This window comes from Dipodomys spectabilis, unplaced genomic scaffold, assembly GCF_019054845.1.
Source record: "Dipodomys spectabilis isolate Male_0828 unplaced genomic scaffold, ASM1905484v1 ptg000096l, whole genome shotgun sequence".
In the NCBI taxonomy this organism is placed as follows: domain Eukaryota; kingdom Metazoa; phylum Chordata; class Mammalia; order Rodentia; family Heteromyidae; genus Dipodomys; species Dipodomys spectabilis.
The window spans coordinates 17,898,522-17,919,146 of record NW_024870773.1 but is presented as its reverse complement, the minus strand read 5'-3'; the positions used below and the strand labels follow the sequence as shown (position 1 = coordinate 17,919,146).

The 20,625-nt window shown below is 41.2% G+C and overlaps 1 protein-coding gene across 2 annotated transcripts in view; it reads left to right on the top strand.

The window, feature by feature from the left end:
• The first annotated feature begins 5,235 nt into the window (after positions 1–5,235).
• The window catches only part of Sec61a2 (SEC61 translocon subunit alpha 2), a 32,354-nt gene continuing 16,964 nt past the window's right edge, over positions 5,236–20,625 (top strand). The window contains exons 1-4 of one of the 2 annotated variants that reach the window (XM_042686294.1): positions 5,236–5,368; positions 7,742–7,809; positions 8,856–8,921; positions 17,028–17,106. In XM_042686294.1, the coding sequence (XP_042542228.1) occupies positions 5,362–5,368; positions 7,742–7,809; positions 8,856–8,921; positions 17,028–17,106 (220 nt within the window). In that variant the 5' untranslated portion in view covers positions 5,236–5,361. The remainder of the gene's footprint in view (positions 5,369–7,741; positions 7,810–8,855; positions 8,922–17,027; positions 17,107–20,625) is intronic. The other variant, XM_042686295.1, reaches the window with a different exon arrangement.

Here is a 20,625-nt window from a genome sequence, read left to right as displayed (position 1 = left end):
TGGACTGCCTCCTGAGTAGTTAGGATGACAGGCGTGAGCCACCAGTGCCCAGCGTCCTCCCTCCCTCCCTCCCTCCCTCCTTTCCTCCCTCCCTTCCTTCTTCCTTCCTTCCTTCCTTCCTTTTTCTTTCTCTTTCTAGGTTTTAGAGCTTGAACTGTGGGCCTGGGCATTGTCCCTCAACTCTTCAGCTCAAGGCCAGCGCTCTACCATTTGAGCCACAGTGCCACTTCTGGTTTTCTGAGTGGTTTATTGGAGATAAGAGTCTCACGTAGCCCAGGCTGACTTTGAACCTGGATCCTCAGATCTCAGCCTCCTAAGTAGCTAGGATTACAGGTGTGAGCCACCGACACCCAGCATTTGTTATGATTTGATACATCATATCCAGTGTGAGCCATGAGGAATATGTTAATCCTCTTATTACCACTTATATTTTTAATTACTTTGCAGAAAGGGGCTATTGAAGAATTCCAAATTAAATACACATTGCTTTTGTTCATCCTAGAGATGTCATAATGTGGCATTTGTATTCTGTTTATGTCAGGCATTTCTACGCTGGCTTAATGTTCAGTGAAGAATAAAGCTTAAGCAGGGCATCGTGGTGTGCTGGGCTCTCAGGAGACTGAGGCAGAAGGACCACAAGTTCAAGGCTAGTCTGGGCTACAGAGTCTGTCTGAAAAATGTAGAGCTTAAATTTTGTAGTGAGTACTTAGCAACTATTGGACTGTTTTAATACTACTTAAAATGACACATTGTTCTGAGTAAAACTAATTTTTCTGCCTTGTAAGAACTAGTTTGGGCCATGTGCCAGTGGCTCATACCTGTAATCCTAGCTATTTAGGAGGCTGAAATCTGAGGATCGTGGTTCAAAGCCATCCTGGGCAGGAGAGTCTGTGAGACTATTATCTCCTGTTAACTACCAGAAAATTGGGAGTGTTCTGTGGCTCAAAGTGGTAGAACACTAGCCTTGAGCTAAAGAGCTGAGGGACAATGCCAAGGCCCTGAGTTCAAGCCCCATGACTGACAATCTATCTATCTATCTATCTATCTATCTATCTATCTATCTATCTATCTATCTATCTATCTATCTATCTATCTATCTGTCTATCTATCTATATGGTATTTGTCTTTCTGAGTCCCTTATTTCACTTAACATAATGATCTCTTAATTCCGTCTATTTTCCTGCAGATGACATAATTTCATTTTTATGGCTTTTATAATCCATTGTGTATACTACATTTTCTCTATCCATTTATCTACTGATGGGCACCTAAACTGATTCTATAACATACTTATTATGAATAGTGTTGCTTTAAACACAGATTTGCAGGTATCTACATTGTATGCTGACTTAGATTTCTTTGGATGTTTACACAAGAGTGGTGTATATGAATTTCCATGTGGCTGTACTAATTTACATTCCCACCAACAATGTATAAGGGTCCCTCTCCACCATCTTTACCACCATTTGTTGTTGTGTATTTTCTATTAGTGCACCTTAGTTATATAAAGAAGTTTTAGTGAGATATTTCACCCATGCACATATTGTACATTAGATGAAACTGTGTTCTTTTTTCCCCATCCCTATTGTTTTCTTGATGAGTATCATTATGACTGGTGTGGGATGAGTCATTTGTTTCATTTCAATCTGACAATTACAATCTAAAGCAGACTTATTTTCCCACTACTAATTGCAAAATCAGTTAATTTAGGAAACATTTATTAAACTTGTATTATGTTAGTATTGCTCTCTGTCTTACTCATACTGAGAACAAGCTATGATTAAACAAAAATAAGAAATGAGATGAATATTTCACAAGAATATTATATTGAGTACCTTTTCAATATATACCATTGCTTTTGATTTTAGAAGCACATAGAAAGGAGCAGGACTCTCAGGAGGCAGAGATTGCAGTTCAAGGCCAGTCTAAGCAAAATGTTTGAGTGATTGCTTCTCAACCAATAACAGTTTGGTGTGCTGGCCCACATCTGCTATCTCAGCCATTCAGGAAGGATAAATACGAAGATTATGATCCAGAATACTTAGCCCTGTTTGAAAAATAAAGCAACAACAAAAAGACAAATAAAATAGTTGGCCCTCTGCCCTCCATGAACTAACAATCTATTTGAAAAAAAAAAATTTTATGCTTAGAGACAGATTTTTTTTTTTTTTGGTCAGTCATGGGGGCTTGAACTCTAAGAGCTCAAGGTGAGTGCTCTACCGCTTGAGCCACAGAGCCACTTCCGGTTTTCTAGTGGCTTATTGGAGATAAGAGTCTCATGGACTTTCCTGCCTGGGGTTGGCTTTGAGCCATGATCCTCAGATCTCAGCCTCCTGAGTAGCTCGGATTACAAGTGTGAGCCACTGGCGCCTGGCTCAGATACTTTCTTGTTCCTATGCTAAAACAATTTGAAAGGTCAAGGAAGAGTAAGAATTCTGGTAGATGTAGCTCAGGTGGCATTTTGCAATTACTTAAGGAAAAGTTCTGGGTAGCATGTAGTCATAGTAAGACTCAGGAATGATAGAAAAGTTTTTCACAAAAGCTATCCAGAATATCAGCTTATTCCAGGCTCTTTCTAGGAATAAGGAACCATCCAAGAGACAGGCAATTAAAATATAGGTTACTGTTCTGCTTCTATAGATCATATTTTAGTTTAGTGTATCTTTATTGTCAGTCATGGGGCTTGAATTTAGGGTCTGGGTACTGTCTCTGAGCTCTTCAGTTCAAGGCTAGTGCTATACCACTTTGAGCCACAGTGCCACAGTTTTCTGGTGGTTAATTGGAGGTAAGAGTCTCATGCCTTTCCTGCCCGGGCTGGCTTTGAACTGTGATCCTCAGATCTCAGCTAGGATTACAGGCAGGAGCTACTGGTGCCTGGCTTAATTTGGTGTATCTTTATTGAAAGGATATTGTGTTCATGTAATTGTCTGGTAATTTTGTTTCATAATTGAGTTTAGGCCAATCATTTTAAGATGTTGTAAATTGAACAAAAGTTTGATTTCTCTGAGGCTGGGAATGTGGCTTAGTGGGACAGTGCTTGCCTAGCATGTATCTAGCATGTATGAGGCCCTGGGTTCAATTCCTCAGCACCACATACACAGAAAAAGCCGGAAGTGGCGCTGTGGCTCAAGTGGTGGAGCATTAGCCTTGAGCACAAAGAGGTTCAGGGACAGTGCCCAGGCCCAGAGTTCAAGCCCCAGGACTGGCAAAAAAAAAAAAAAGTAAAAGTTTGATTCCTCTGCCAAAAGTTTACTGTGCCCAGGAAAGTTAGAATGAACTGTGCCTTTAAATGAGCATCATTATTCCACAATACTGTGAAATTTGGGAAATTATGTAATCACTTAATCACAATTAAAAAAAAAAAGAACCTGGGGAAGGTAGGGAGGGAAGGGATGGTAGGGGGAAAACAATGGAGGGGGTAACAATGCTCAGTGGGAAGTGTACTCATTATCTTGCTCATGTGGCTGTAAAAAAAAAAGTTTACTCTCTAGCAGAGAAATTAGTTAAATATGAAAATGACTAATACAAAATAGAGGTAAGAATGAGTTCACATGATAGGAGACTGTATTTTGCAAAAATAATCACAGCATGGGCTGGGAAGGTGACTCAGTGGTAGAGCGCTTGCCTTGCATGCCTGAGGCCCTGGGTTGGATTCCTCAGCACCACATAAGCAAAAAGAAAAAAGCTGGAAGTGGCGCTGTGGCTCAAGTGGTAGAGTGCTAGCCTTGAGCTGAAGAGCTGAGGGACAGCACCCAGGCCCAGAGTTCAAGCCCCACGACTGGACCCCCCCCCAAAAAAAGCAAACAAACAAACAAACAAAAATAATCACAGCAATATTTTGAGTCCCACAGGTTGTCCCAGAACCTTTGCACATCCTTCCCTAGAGAGGGTGTCATTATCATCTTTCCTTGAAGTTGAACAGACCCTCCTGTCTGTCTCTATAATATGATATGGTAAAAGATTATTCATTTATCTGGGTCACTTCTAAGGACGTCCCTTGGTACCCAGCTACCACCTTGTGAAGCAGCTCAGGTCACATGAAGTCACGTGAAGGTGTTTATGCTCATAGCCAGCATCTAATGTCAGATTTGTGAGACAGAGCCTTTGGATAATGCAGTTCCCCAGAGAGCTGCCCAAGCTGCCAGAGGTAGGCAAAGACCCAAAATCGCACCTTTCCCCCAGATAATCTCCTGGATATTGTATATTGATCTGAACAAGAGAAAACATCCTTGGATCTAGTGATTATAGCTTTACTTGCTTTTGAGATAGCTTGTTTAATCAGAGTTAAGATTTTATTTTTTAGGGGGAGAGTGATACTTAAGGTCAAAGTCAGGGCCTCCCAATTGCTAGGAAAGCATAGAACAGAAGTTTGCAGGAGTGGTTTACAGTGTGTGTTAAGGAAAACTGCTGCTGCTGCTGCTGCTGCTGCTGCTGCTGCTGTGTGTGTGTGTGTGTGTGTGTGTGTGTGTGTGTGTGTGAGTGTATCTGATTTTTTTTTCATTTTTTCAATTTTAATTTTATTGTCAAGGTGATGTACAGAGAGGTTACAGTTACATAAGTAAGGTAGTGAGTACATTTCTTGTCTAACTTGTTACCCTTCCTTCATTTTTCTGCTTCTTTACTTTCCACTTCCACACCCTTATGAACGAGTCTTATTTTGCCTGGATAGCTCAGATAGATGATTGCCCAACGTAAGATTCAGGGCTGGCCGAGGTCCACGACTGCGCTTTCTCTTACACCATAATGTCCTAGAATGCACGAACAGACTCATTGTAGATGGCGACCCGAACCACACACAGTCTGAAAGCTGTCGCTCCAGGAACCCTACCATCCATCCGAGTTAGAGAAGATGGACAGCAGTGCACCGGGGAGGAGTTTCATAAACTACCAACCAGACACGACGTGACACGACTTTTTGCAGATCTCCAAGCAGATACAATATGAAAAGTTGGTTCGGCTGCGAGGCTCAGCCCCAGGCTTTAGGGACCAGTTGGTGTCTGTCCAGCCTGGCACCCCGCTCTTAAATAAAAACCCTGCGCCGCCAGGTCCCCGGCCGGCCTGAGCCCCGCCTCCCCTCCAGGACACGCCCACACAGGCGGGCTCAAGCCCCGCCTCCGGGCGCCTGGCCCGCGTTGCTGCAGCGCCGGCGGTAACCATGGCAACGCAGCGGACGTCGGCCAACGGCCAGAGCCTGGGGGCGGGGCTGTGCGCAGCGAGTTGGCGTCACGTGACCCGGGGCGGAGCCTCCGCGGGGCCGGCCAGACCACAGGTCCGTAGCCGGCGCCGAAGCCAGAGCCGCGTGAACCGAGCGAAGGCTGCGCCGAGGCCGCGGTGCCCTGCCGGGCTTCCCCAGCCGCCGCCATGGGCAGTGAGTAGCGGCGGCTGGAGCGGGGCTCTGCGGGAGACGTGGGCGTCGGGCCCGGCGCCCTCTCGGGGTCGACCCGCCTGCGGGCCGGGATGCTGCGGAGGGCGGCCTCGGCCCTCGGCTCCTCCAGCCGTGCGAGGCCGCGTCCAGGCCGCGGGAGCCGGACCCAGGCCCGGGGTTTGCGCCCCGTGGGTGGCGAGGGAGACCCCTCGCTGTGCCGGGGCGGGGGGTGGGGGTGGGCAGACAGAGAGGGCGCCGGCCTAAGCCTAGACCATTTGTCACGTTTCTGGAGCTTCCGAAGCTCCTACGAGTTAAATTCCCGAATCACCCTTCCTTGGCGTGTGGTGAGCCGAAGACGCCCCGGGCGCTCGTTTAATTTTGTCAGGGATGCGTGGCATGTTCCACGCAGAAGGAGACGAGGGAGTGAGGTGTCTCAGCCTTCTCCTGGAAAAACGTTCATCCTGCAGTCCTATAGCGTTTACTGAAATCCGTGCAGGGTTGTGTAAGCCTTAGGGACGAGGCCTGTATTGTGGGGACCCTAGAAAGGCCCTTTGCAAAAATTCATCCCCCAGGTATATTACATAGATCTTGACGAGCTGTAGGATGAATGGATAACTGCATGCACAAGCCTTGCACCAGTTGGCCAACTAGTGGACATTGGGGTAGCTTAGAAGGAGGTAGAAGAGATCCTTGGCTTTGGATTTACCCATAACGGTCGATTTCTGCAACACAAGGATAGACAAATAACAGATAAAAGCGTTGCTTGAACGCGAATACCCCAATACAAATTATAAAATGTCCAAGAAGTCTCCAAGAGTGGCCTAGACTCAGGTGTGACGATAAAAAAAAAAAACGGTGAAGAGATTCTAGGAAGTTTCCTGATGTCGATTGGATCATTGTTATGCACTAGAGATGAAGAATGCACTTTCATAATTCAGATTTACTTTGCAAATAGTCCAAACGGCAGACATCTCCGCCAGCCATCCTTGTGAGTTTTTTTTTTTTTTTTAAGTGGTATAGGGCTGGGGGTGGCGGTGGTGTAATAGCTCAGTGCTTGCCCAGCATCCACCAGACTCAGAGGTCTGTCTGTCCATCCTCAGTACTAGGAGGGAGGGGGAGAAAAGAAGGGTAGTGTGGCCAGCTTTTGGCTAACCGCAGGTGTAGTTACTCATATCGGAGTTAAAGCAGTTTCAGGGTATTAGTGTCTGTGGTGAAGAAGATGCTAATTAATAGCAGCTATGGCTTGTGTTGCTGTACATTACACTCTGGCAGAAGGACTGGAGCTTAAAAGATGATCATCTTTGTCCTCTAGTACTTTAGCAGGACTTAAGCCAGGAGATAGTATCTACCCTGAAACAACCTTGCTTTATTTTACTTTTATATGCTGTAACAGTAGCCTAGGCAGTACTGTCTCATTAAACGTAATTGTCACTCTCTTGGCTGATCTTGTATATAAATAAGTATTTTGATATTATGTAGGAGGATGGCCAAGTTGTAAGTGAAATGAAGTAGAGATTTGTAGTCGTTACAAAGTTAACTATAGCAGGTGACTCCAGTCATTTCTTGGGCTAAATCAGTTTTTTGTCTTCCTCTCCTGCTCTAGTCCATCTCTCAGTTTTCTTCCATAATGCCCTGCCCTCCTAGGACCTCGTGAACTGTATTTTCTCTTTTTGGACATTGTGGTGCTCTTAAACATTGCTTTAATGTATATATGAGGATTGAATATAAGCATGAGGAAGCAAAATTAGGGTAAAGGTACTTTTTTTTTTTGGCCGGTTGTGGGGCCTAAACTCGGCCTGGGTACTGTCCTTCAGCTCTTCAGCTCAAGTGCTCTACCACTTGAGCCACAGAACCACTTTCAGCTTTTTCTTCTTATGTGGTGCTGAGGAATCGAATCCAACGCCTCATGCATGCAAGCAAGCACTCTACCACTGAGCTATCTTCCCAGCCCTCGTACTTTTTTTTTTGTTGGTCATGGGGCCTGAACTCTGGGCCTGGGTGCTGTCCCTCAGCTCTTCAGCTCAAGGCTAGCCCTCTACTACTTGGGCCATAGTGCCACTTCTGGCCTTTTCTGCTTATATGGTGCTGAGGAATGGAACCCAGGGTCTCATGCATGCAAAGCAAGCACTCTACCACTGAGCTACCTTCCGAGCCTGGGTAAAAGTACTCTTGATTCTACTGGTTAGCCCTCAAACCATTTGAGTTCTTCTGTCTGTTGATTTCTGATTCTTTATGTATTCCTTTGAAATAAAAGGCATCATGATATTTAATCTAAGAGAATGGGAAAAATTGCTGTTCAAAGTTAAAATTTGTATTTGATTCTGTAAAAAGATATACATTTATAATAGGGACACTTGTTTACTTTCTTTTTTACAGTCAAATTTTTAGAAGTTATAAAACCTTTCTGTGCGGTTCTACCAGAAATTCAGAAACCTGAAAGGAAAGTAAGTATACTATTTTAGTAATATTGAGAATATCTAGATGATTTCCTTGTCAAACCAGCAAGATAGATTTAATTTCCCAAAACCTTTTCTGGATAAAAATAATCACCTACTTGCTTCTTGTAAGAGAATGAAGTGATTGTAACTAGTATAGCCCTGCTTAAGTCTTGATAGGTTTGTCATGCCTTCAAAAATGAAGGCATACTAAGTGTATCTGTAGCCTGTGTGTTAGTTAAGAAGTAGTAGGCTCCCATCTGTGGTAGTTCCAATGATGCCTGCTGATAAGGTGGATCTGCTGGGATGGGAGTGGCCCCATCTGCTGGGTAGGTTTTGAAGAGTTCTGACTCTTTTACACAAATGAATTGCTGTGGTTCAAGTAGATACTTCCCATTTATTGACTCATACATTGGACAGATAAATGATAGGATAAAGGTATTGAACTGAATGAAATCATTCTTCCCTCATTATGTACTTTTGGGACTAGAATATTTTAACTTAAGAAAAATTACTGATCTCAAACTGGTCAAGTTCCTAAACATTCCTGTACTATCCATTTGTCATGAAATTAACAGATGTAGGAACATACAGACAGATAGGTAAAACTTACTATTTTCATTTTTAATGATTTGAGATGGCAAGGATAGTTTTTCTAGTTACAGTTAATCCCAAGACCCTAGTATCTTAGTTTATGAACTGTCTTAGGATTGCCTGTGTAATGTTGTACACTGTCTAATAGACCAACAGCCCTAGATTTTTGTGGTAGAATTGTTAACTGAAACATGTATATTGGGCTTGTATATACTTTGTCTTCTCTTCATTTTACTCATTTTCATTTACTCTTGACATTGGAACTGCCTGCACTTAAACTATCTTTTTCAAAAGTGGAGACTTTTGTTTAAGAAGTATAGCTATTTATTTTAGCTGTCACAGCAAGGATGAAGTAGACATTTTAAGAATAAATATTAGGAACATCCTTGATCAGTTGAATTTTTACTTTACATTTAGTTTTTCTTGCTATGAATTGATCATTGTTTCTTTTTGTTGTACAGATCCAGTTTAGAGAGAAGGTACTATGGACTGCTATAACCCTCTTTATTTTCTTAGTATGTTGTCAGGTATGTAACCATAATATTATATCAGTGTCTGTATGATTGTTCTGAGATCTAGATTATTTAGAATTTGAGAAATTCATGTTAGTTAAAATAATATAGTGAAATATATTGAGGATTGTTGTTGTTATTACTGCTATTATTTGTGATACTGGGGATGAAACCCAGAGACTTGCACATAGCAGACAAGTTCTCTACCACTGACCTATACCACCAGTTGAGCATAATTTTGTTTTTTGTTTTTTGGCCATTATTGGGTCAAAAAGAGCCTGTGTTCTTCTTGCTCAGTTTTTTCCACTCATGACTAGCTCTCTACCACTTGAGTCATGGCTTCTTTTCCAACTTTTTTTTTGTTAGTACTGGGACTTGAACTCAGGGTCTGGGGTGCTGTCCTTGAGTTTTCTTGTGCTCAAGGCTAGCACTCTACTATTTGAACCCTAGCTCTCCTTCTATCTTTTTGTAGTTAATCGGAGATAAGAGTATCACAGATTTTTCCTGCCCAGCCTGGCTTAGAACTGCAGGTCTCAGATCTCAGCCTCTTGTGTAGCTAGAATTATAGGTGTGAGCCAATGGTGCCTGGCTCAACTTTTTGTTTGTTATTTAAATAGAAAAGTTTTGCTGGTTTGTGTGCCTGGACTGGTTCTGAACCAAGATCCTCAGACCTTACCCTCCTGACTAGCTAGGACTATAGGAACAAGTCACTAGCTTTCTGTTATTTTTAAGCTGAATTGTTTGGATATTACAAATACTATCTTGTTCTATGTATTTTTACTTACTAGTGAGTTTGAACATTTTTCCCATTTTAATGACATTTTTAATGTTTTTGTTGAGTTTTTAAAATTCAATTTGGATTGCTTTCTCTATGTAAAAGTATCTTTGATATATAGATTACAAATAATTTTTACAGTTTGACTATTATTATGTTGTAAATAGCATGTATTGACTTAAATATCCTACAAGTTTTGAGAACCTCAGGATCATCCACTACTGTATACAACCATTAGTAGTAGATCCAGTAGTATTCTTTTCGTTGCTGCTGTTGTGGTGCCAGTTAGTACTGTGGCTTGCACTCAGGATATGGGTACTGTCCCTGAGCTCTTTTGCTCAAGGCTGGCACTCTACCACTTGAGCTACACCTCCACTGCCAGCATTTTGGTGCTTATTGGAGATGAGGCTCATGGAGGCTGGGAATGTGATTTAGTGGTAGAGTCCTTGCCTAGTATGCATATGGTCCTGAGTTTGATTCCTCAGTACTACATACACAGAAAAAACTGGAAGTGATGCTGTGGCTTAAGTGGTAGAGTGCTAACCTTTTGCAAAAGAACTTAGGGACAGAGTCCAGGCCCTGAGTCCAAGCCCCAGGACTGGCAAAAAGTCTCATGGACTCTCCTGCCTATGCTAGCTTTGAACTGAGATCCTCAGATCTCAGCCTCCTGAGTAGCGAGGATTTTAGGCATGAGCCACTGGCACCTAGTCCTTTTAAAATGTAACTGATACATGTTATCAGAAATTGTACATATCAGTGGGGATACTTTTGTATCAAGTTTTGTGGAGAAATAAGACTAAAATGTGATGTGTGTCTCAGGGTTGTGAGGATTCAGTATCATAATTTAGGTGAAAGTTTTTTGAGAACTTAACAAAGCTATTAAAATACACATAAAATACTTTTAAATTTTGCCTTAGGAAGCAGTATAACAGCTTAAAATCGGGAACAAACCCACATTTGATGAAATGAAAATATCACTATGGTAGTTTTACCAGTGTACTTGGTTTAAAAATGGTTTAAATTCTAGAAGAGTACAAAGAAAAGAAGTCATCTGTATTGCTGTCATTTACACTTAACTACTTGCAAGTTCCCCTCCCCTCATTAAAATCAACTTTATCGCAATAAAGTACAATGTAAAATTTATGTCAATTTTTTAATTACATTTTGAAGAATTTGAACAAATATGTACACCCAAGAAATGGTGTATGCCCCTGGAGTGGATATGGAATGTTTCTGCTACCTGCAAAAGTTCCCAGTCATGCTTCTCAGTCAGTGCCTCCTAATCCTCAGTCCTGTGTGGGCATGGATCTTCTATGTTCCCTGTCCCTACAATTTAGCTTATCTTTTCTGGAATTTTTTTTTCTCTTTTTGTGTTTGAACTCTTGCCTGGCTTTATCATTCATGGTTGGTGCTCTGCCACTTGAGCCAGCCCTCCCTTTGACAGTTTTGCTGGTTAATTGGCAATGAAATCTCTCAGACTTCTCTGCCTAAGATTCCCTCTAGGTCTTATCCTTTCAGGGTAGGATTATAGGTGTGAGCAACCAAATACTGGTAGTTGGCTCCTTCCTAGAATTTCATATAAGTGTTTTTAGATTTTAGTGTCTGACTTCGTTATATTTGAGATTCATCCGTACCATTAGTAAATCAGTAATTTTTACTCTGAAGTAGTGTTCTTTTCTGGTAATATATCATGATTTAATCCATCCTTTCATTTGTTGGACATTTGGCCTGTTTCCAAATTTGGCTCTACTGAAGTTGCTGTGGACATATGCACCGATCTTTCTGTGTACGTTTGTTCTCATTTGGGGGTCGGTCTGTAGGAAGAATTGCTGAGTTGTAGTAAATACATGTTTTCAGGTTTGTAGGAAATTGTCAGTTCTTTTCTGTACTTTGTGTTAGAATTTCCTGTCTGTGTCCTTACCTAGATCCTCCCTGAGGATCCATACCACAGCTGAGGTCTTGTGGTCATTGCTCTAGAGGAAATCCTACTAGATGGGGTTTCAATTTGTATTTTCCTTATCAGTCACCTGGAGTATTTGTATATTGGGTATTTTGTAAAATTGTCTTTCCAAATGTTTTACCCATTTGAAGAAACCATTTATTGCCTTGAATTGTGTTTTCGGAATGTATGGGTTTTTTTTTTGTTTTTTTTTTTTTTTTGGTCGGTTGTGAAGCTTGAACTCTGGGCCTGGGCGCTGTCCCTCAGCTCTTCAGCTCAAGGCTAGCGCTCTGCCACTTGAGCCACAGTGCCACATCCGTTTTTTTCTTCTTTGCTTATGTGGTGCTGAGGAATCGAACCCAGGGCCTCATGCATGCAAGGCAAGCACTCTACCACTGAGCCACCTTCCCAGCCCCGGGATGTATATTTTTTTTGCCTAATAAATGTACTGTGAAAGTGCCTTTATTATATTTCTGCAGTCAAGCTGGGCGCTGGTGGCTCACACCTGTAATCCTAGCTACTCAGGAGGCTGAGATCTGAGGATCGAGATTTAAAGCCAGCCCAGGCAGGAAAGACGTGAGACTCCTATCTCCAGTAAACACCAGAAAACCGGAAGTGGCGCTGTGGTTCAAGTGGTAGAGCACTCGCCTTGAGCTGAAGAGCTGAGGGACAGCACCCAGGCCCAGAGTTCAAGCCCCAGGACCCACCAAAAAAAAAAAAAAAAGCAGTCTGGCTTGCTTTTCATTTTCTTTCTTTTTTGGGGGGTAGTGGCAGTAGTGGGTTGTGAACTTAGGGCCTTGAGTTTACTAAGCAGGCACTGTACCACTTAAGCCACAACCTCAGCCCTTTTACTTTTGTATGTTTTTCAGATAAGGTCTTATGCTTTTTTTGGGATGGCCTCTCATCATGATCCTTTTTTTTTTTTGGGTCGGTTGTGGGGCTTGAACTATGGGCCTGGGTGCTGTCCCTGAGTTCTTCAGTTCAAGGTGAGTGATTTACCACTTGAGCCACAGTGCCATTTCTAGTTTTTTAGTGGTTAATTGGAGGTAAGAGTTTCACAGACTTTCCTGCCTGAGCTGGCTTTTGAACCATGATCCCTAGATCTTAGCTTCTTGAGTAGCTAGGGTTAAAGGGGTGAGCTACCAGTGCTGGGCTTGTCATTATGATCTTTTTACTTCTACCTCTCAAGATACAGGGATTACAGGTGTGAAACATTATCTAAACCTCGCCTTTTTTTTTTAAATCCTCCTACCTTCACCTCTCAAATAGCTGGGCTTTTTATTTTCTTCACAGTATCTTGAAGAACAGACATTTATACTTTGATAGAGCTGTTTATCTTTTTCTTTGATGACTTGTGGTTTTGAAAGAAATCAAATGTTCTTCTAAGCATTTTAGCTTGTATGTGTCTGTGTCCCAAGTTAATGTGGATGTATAGCATATGGTAAGGGTTGAGGTTTATTTCTTCTTATATGGCTATACAGTTGTTCTAGCACCATTTGTTGAAGGAATTCCCCAATGAATTAGCAATGATTCTACTTCTCTATTCTGACTTGTTAATCTGTATGTTCATTATAATCAACTACACTTTTAATTCCTGTAACTTTATAAGGCCTAACCAGTTTGAGAAAGCCTTCTTGTTTCTTTTTCAAAATCATTTTGGCTATTCTGGTCCTTTATATATCCACACATCCTTGAAACCAACTTCCATAACTTTCTGTGGGAGTATGATTTGTATTGCTTTCAGTTTATAGGTCAATTTAAGAGAATTATCATTTTCCTAATCTTCTAATTCAGAGACTAGGAAACTTTTAAAGGATGAGATAATAAACATTTTATGATTTGTATATATAATCCAGGAACCTATGTAGACAACTGAATAAATGACATTTCTCAGGACTGCTTCATGCATTTTATATTACTTTACTTTTCCCTATGCTTATATAGTTGTTCAGCTGTTTCTTTTTTTCTCTGTCATGCTTAAGCCGATGAGTCCTGGGAATATGATTTCTTAATTATCTTTCCACTGGCTCTGAAACAGGTCCTAGGCTGTGTTCTCTAAATTGAGAGGGTGAGAGGGGGAGATAAGTGAGAAAACGATTAAGTGCTTGGTGGGCCCTTTGTTCTTGGAGTTTTGTTAACCATTTAAAGATTTTCACCACCTGACCAGAGGCTTGTATTTTATTCCAGCTCCAGGTCACTTCCCAGTTCCCAGTTTAGGGTAGTAATTCCTAGTTAATTTCCAGTCCCTCTTAGAGGACATGGCACATTTCTCTGTCATTTCATTTTCCACAGCTGCTACGTCTACTCTTTCTTCACCAAACGAGGGGAAATTAGGACATGTGCATTAGGACATTTGCTTTCCTCCAGATACGGAACGTTAGTGGGGATTCTAAGGGTGATGTCGACTCCTTGATGATTAGAGTACCTTTGTTCTGATTCTTATCCCCCACCCCAGCCATGGTGCCTCTGGTTTAGAACACTTCTTGTTTGGCTGTTTGCCAAACAGTCTTTTAAAACATTCTTGTTAGCTTTTAAGGTTTCTACATGGTTTTATTATGTAGTGGGGGAGAGAAATTCCATAATTGTAGCTTGTGATCTTTTTTATTTGAAGGTCTGGAGATAGAGCCTGGGGCCTTGGAAATGCTACCCAAGTGCTGTGCCTCTGAGTTTCGCCTCCATTCCTGGGACTTGCTATCTCCTCCCAGACCTACCTTAACTGGTTTTTAATTCCCATTGTCTTTGCAAATAACAACTGCAAGTCTTTATTAGATCTGTTCAGGTTTCCATTAGTCCATGGAATACTTGATTTCTCAGACAAAGTACAAGTTGGATTTTGTCAGGGTAACTAAAAGAAAGATTAAGGTGAAGGATTTGAGACTTTGATGGCACCAGAAGAGGTCAGGAGAGCTTTGTTGGGGATTGTTGTTTATTGTGCACTGATTTTTACACCAACACTTCATTATTTCTCACCCTCACTTTAGCTGAAGGGTTTTGGAGGCTGCAGAGAACAGCCCCGGGCTCAGTCTCACCACTTGTGGTATCTGGCATCCAGAGGTGTTTATGTTGTTTAAAATGGCTTGCAGCATCTTTGTGCCTTAAAGAAAAATCAATTTCAGTAGAGGTTTTAAAATTGTATTTCAAAAATTGTATTTTTCTTTTTCTATTTTTTTTTGTTAGTCGTGGGGTCTGGACTCTGGGCCTGAGCGCTGTCCCTCAACTCTTCAGCTCAAGGCTAGCACTCTACCACTTGAGCCACAGAACCACTTCCAGCTTTTTCTGCTTATATGGTACTGAGGAATCGAACCCAGGGCCTCATGCATGCAAGGCAAGCATTCTACCACTGAGCCACCTTCTCAGCCTAAAAATTGTATTTTTCTTCGTGACTGATTGTCACATAGTTGAGGACAGGCTATATGTCCTAGTGCTGTGTCTAACATGGGTCATGTGATAGGAAGCTCTCTGCAGTTGTGGATTTTTTTTTTCCATGAGGAGAAATTGTTACATGCTGATTATATTAATATTCAATAATTCCTGAAGAGAATAAAGAAGAAAAGGACAATTATGATCTCACTAACTCTAGGAATAATTGTGACAAGATTTTTAAGCCATGATTTTAAGATTTAAGATATTTATTTTGAGCTTAATTTAATATTCATATTTTTGCATTGCTACACTTCATGTAGTTTTATATCTTTGTTTTTATATAGTGTTTCTTAATAGTGGTATTACTGAGTTTCAGGCAGGATACTTTCTTCTTATGGGGACTACCTTGTGCATTATAGGATTTTTAGTAGCATCCTTGGCCTCTAGGTGCTCAGTATCAGTAATAACCATCTACTACCAAGTTGTGACAATCAAAGGTGAGTCTAGACTAAATGTCCTTTTGAAGGCAAAATCATCCCAGGTTGAGAACACTATTATATACTTAACATGAGGAAGATATTATTATTACAAATTAATTAGCATATTTTTAGGGCTGTATAGTATTCCAGCATGTCTGTATGTGTATGTATACATATATATATACTCAGATACACATATTTGTATGTATATGTATATATGCGTGTGTTTATACATGTATTTTCTCCTGTCTTACATCTAGGAGTGTGATTTTCATTGACCCGTACCTGGCTTCCAAAATTATTATAAATTTTTAAAATTATCTTTAAATAGTTGTACAAAGGGGTTTCAATTAAAAAACTTATTAGTATAATACATTTTGAGCCTGGCGCTGGTGGCTCACGCCTGTAATCCTAGCTACTCAGGAGGCTGAAATCTGAGGATCATGGTTCAAAGCCAGCCCGGGCAGGAAAGACCATGAGACTCTTGTCTCTAATAAACCACTAGAAAACCGGAAGTGGCGCTGTAGCTCAAGTGGTAGAGCGCTTGCCTTCAGCTGAAGAGCTGAGGGACAACGTCTAAGCCCAGAGTTCAAGCCCTACCACTGACAAAAAAAAAATTTTTTTTTGACCAATGTCACCCCTTCCCTCATTCTCCTCCTATTTCCCAACCACAAAATTGTTATGTGACAAATCAGATAAGTCCTATAATGGGAGTATTTTAAAATTATACTCAAAAAACAATAAAATTTACCTTCCTAGTGACTTGTAGGCATGTAGTTTAGTAGTTTTTGGTGTGGATCTGCTGGGGTGGTGGGAGTGTTTTGCTGAGTGCTGGTGGCTTACACCTGTAATCCTGGCTTCTCAGGAAACTGAGATCTGAGGTCAGGGTTCAAAGCCATTGTTGGCAAGAAAGTGGTGAGATTTTTATCTCCAGTTGAACACCGAAAAAAAAAAAGCCAGAAGTGGAGTTGTGGCTCAAGTGGTAGAGCCTTGAGCAAAAAAGCTCAGGCATAATGCCCAGGCCCTGAGTTCAAGCCCCAGGACTGGCACAAAAATGTAAACAAAGATATGTTTCTTTGGGGACTTGGTAGGGTAGTAGATGACTTATAATCCTAATTACTTGGGAGGCAGAGATAGAAGGATCATATTTCAAGTCCAGCCAGGACAAAAGTTAATGAGACCTTATCTAAAAAACATGCCAGGCATGGTAGAATATAACTGTAATTCCAGCTATTCTGGGGGTGAAGGTAGGAGAACTGAGGCCCAAGACTGGTTAGGGTAAGAGCAGGAAACCCTATTTAAGAACAGACTATAAAACAAAAGGACTGGGGTCATATCTCAAGTAGTAGAGTGCTTGCCTAACAAGCAGTGGGCCATAAATTCATTTCCTAGTTCCATTCATTTCCCAAAATGATATACTTGGTGGTGTTATAGATTGCAAGAAATTGTGTATGTGTGTGATTTTTTAAAAAAAGTATTGCAAACCTAAGAGAATACATTATATATTAGGAGCAAAGCTAGAATGCATTTGTATTTTTTATAAAATGTTTTGTGTCACATTTTAGATACCACTGTTTGGAATCATGTCATCAGATTCTGCAGACCCTTTCTACTGGATGAGAGTTATTCTTGCTTCCAATAGAGGTATGTACTAATATTTGCCTACATACTGACATCAAGTAAATGTAAACATGTCAGTTACTGCTAGACATGGTGACTCAATATTAGTAATCTTAGCTTACTTGAGAGGCAGAGATCAGGAGGATCTTAGTTTGAGGATATTCGTGACAAAACATTCTAGAGACCCTTTCCCAACCAGTAGGTGGGCAAAGTGTGTACCATCTTTCTGGATACATTAGAAAGCATTTAGTAGAAACGAGGCTCAGGTTTGGACCCAGGCCAAAAGCAAGACCCTATCTCAAATTAACCAGCCCACAAAGGGACTGAAGGTGTAGCTCAGTTGTAGAACAGCTGCCTGGCAAGCACAAGGCGCTGAGTTCAAACCCTAGTTTGAATCCTGTGGATTTAGAACTACTTTTGAAGACAAACATGGTGGTTCATGCCTGTGATCCCAGCTACCTGGGAGGTAGAGATAAAAGGGTAGTAGGACTATATTTCTAAAGTAGAATAAAAACAAGAGTGATGGGTGTGGCTCAAGAGACTGAGGGCTGGGAAGGTGGCTCAGTGGTAGAGTGCTTGCCTTGCATGCATGAGGCCCTGGGTTCGATTCCTCAGCACCACATAAGCAAAAAGAAAAAAGCTGGAATGGCGCTGTGGCTCAAGTGGTAGAGCGCTAGCCTTGAGCTGAATTGCTGAGGGACAGCGCCCAGGCCCAGAGTTCCCTACAACTGGACCCAAAAAAACAAAAAAAGAAACTGAGACTGAGTGCTTGTTTAGCATGTATAAGGCTCTGGGTTCAATCCCCAGTACTACAATTTAAAAAAAAAAATATTTGGCCATATTGGGGTTTGAACTTTTCTGTCTGGCTATATTTCAGCCAAGTTATTGCTGTGAGCCCCATTGACTTGTGCCAGAAACCATGGAAACATTACAATATCGTGTGATTATTGTAAAGATAGGCAGAAATCCACCCTTGGGGTTCTCACAGACTAAACATTCTGTGTGCCACATGTGGTGTCAGAGAGGAATTGGGGCAACCTTTGGATCAGTGGGAGATGAAAGCCTGAGCTAAAGCCTCCAGGATAAGACTGAGCACTAGAGTCTGGGAGACGGGCTGAGGTGGGTGGCCAGGGAGAGTTTTACGTTTCAGGAATAGTGAGGGCCTGCTTTAGGAAAACGCTTTATAAAGCAGGAAAGTATTTTTTTTTGTAGCATTTTTAGGTTACAAGAATAATATTGGTTTTATTTATACATACATGCCTACATACTGATATACTGTGGGTGGAACTCAGGGCCTCGTGCTTGCTAGGCAGGTGCTCTATCATTTAAGCCTTGCCTCCACCCTTTTTGTGTTGGTTGTTTTTGAAATAGGGTCTTGGTTCGTCAGAGCCAGCCTAGGCTGTGATCCTTCTGGCAGGAGTATGTCACTGCAACCAACTCTTGTATTTCACTGTAACTGGATGACAGGCTTGGGCCATTGCATCTAGCCACTGGTTGAGAGGGAGTCTCACAGATATCTTTGTGCCTTGGCCTGCCTTGAACTGCAGTCCTCTTATTTCTCCCTCCCAACTAGCTTGAAGCCACCATGATTGACTTGATTTTTATCTTGAAAATACATGAGTATTTATATATAGATGTATATGAAGCCACAAATGAACGTTTGATCTCTAAGAAGCAGTTCTTGGAAAGCGGTAGATTGGCAACTATTCATTGAGATTTTTTTCTTTTCATATGTATTCACATATTTAAATGTATATATACTTTAAAAAGTAGGATATATCCTCTATGCCATTCTGGTACCTGGTCTCTCTAATAACTTAGATGAGCCATTTCATCTATTTGGCCATATGTTATAAAAGGATATGCTCCAGCTTATTTATATCCACAGTCGACAAATAGTCGTGAGTTTCTCCTCTGTGCTAAGCTTTGTGCTAAGTGCAAGAGACTAGAGCAGTGAGCAGCTCAGTGTAGTTTCCATGGAATTTATCATTTCAATTTGTGGGTATAGATTCTACATTGGATAGAAGGTGATATGTGGATGGAGATCTGTCAGAAATGAGAGAACTGACCTGTTTGGTTATAAGTAGATAGTTAGAAATGTTCAGTAGAAATGCTAAATTATCTTTCAAAGGGTTGTGTTACTTTATTCTTTCAGCAACAATAGTTGAGAATAACTTGTCAACTAGGCAGATGAAAATTGGCCTGTATTAATATGTATTTCTTTACATGTTGGTTTGTTTGAACACTTAACATTTTTATTCATAATTTGTATTTTTCCATTAGTGAGATTTTCATAGTGTGTTAAATTTCTGATGTTGTAAATAATAGAAAATTCCCAAATAGTTTCAATGGCAAAATGAAAGGATACCAGAAGGATGTTGGTAATTTTTTGGAATCCATAAATGCGGTTTAGGACTAAGGGCCATTGCCCGGGCCTAGTAACAGGGATGTGGACCTTTTGTGACAGTGCTGGCAGCTCCCATATCCTTTGTTTCTTATACCAATTTGATGAGTTTTGTTTGCAGTGCTGTGAATAATTTCTGAAAAACATTGAAGCTTTTTCAGAAGGAAGGAGCCATATAACTGCAGCTCCTTTTTTAAAAATGTTTATTTTTCCCCATGTTTTAGTTGAATGAGCTGTTCGCATATTGGAGACATGAACTCTATCATTTGTATTAAAATATATATAGAATATACAGAGGAGCTGAACTGTCTCTGGTACTGTATCTTGCTACATCCACTTTTATAGTTTTATTTAATCATCTTATCTTCTTACTGACTTTTGTCATGTTTAGAAAGCCTTTTTCTTTCATATACCCTGCCTTTTGTTTTTGTATTGGTACTGGAATTTGAACCAAGGGCCTTGTTCACACTTTGTTTTCTAGCTCACAACTGGGACTTTACCGCTTGAGCTATACCTTCAGCCTGACTTTTCTTTCTTTTGGCTGGTTAATTTGAGATGGAGTCTTAAGGCTGGCTTTGAAGTCAGATCTGGCTGATATCTGAAGTAGCAAGGCTTACAAGTATGAGCCACTGGTACATGCACTGTTTTTTTTTTTTTTTTTTAATGGGTCGTGGGGCTTGAACTCTGGGCTTGGGTGCTGTCCCTCTGCTCTTCAGCTCAAGGCTAGTGCTCTGTCTCTTGAGCCACAGCACCACTTCCGGTTTTCTGGTGGTTAATTGGAGAGTCTCATGGACTTTCCCCTGCCTGCACTGGCTTTGAACAGTGATCCTCAGATCTCAGCCTCCTGAGTGGCTAGATGTGAGATTATAGGTGTGAGCCACTGGCGCCCAGCTGGCATGAAGTAGGAATCTTAATTTTCTATAAGTGGTCAGTCATTTGCCAAGGTCCTTTTATGTCCCATCCTTACTCATTCTTTGTCTCCCAACCATCCTTGTTTATCCCTTTCCAGATAGGGTCTCTGGCTATATTTCCCAGGCTAACCTCAGATTTTTATATTCCGGTCTCCTTGTTGCAAGTAGATGGGATTACAGGTGTATACTACTATATTTGGCAGTCAGCTCCTTTTTTTTTTTTTTTTT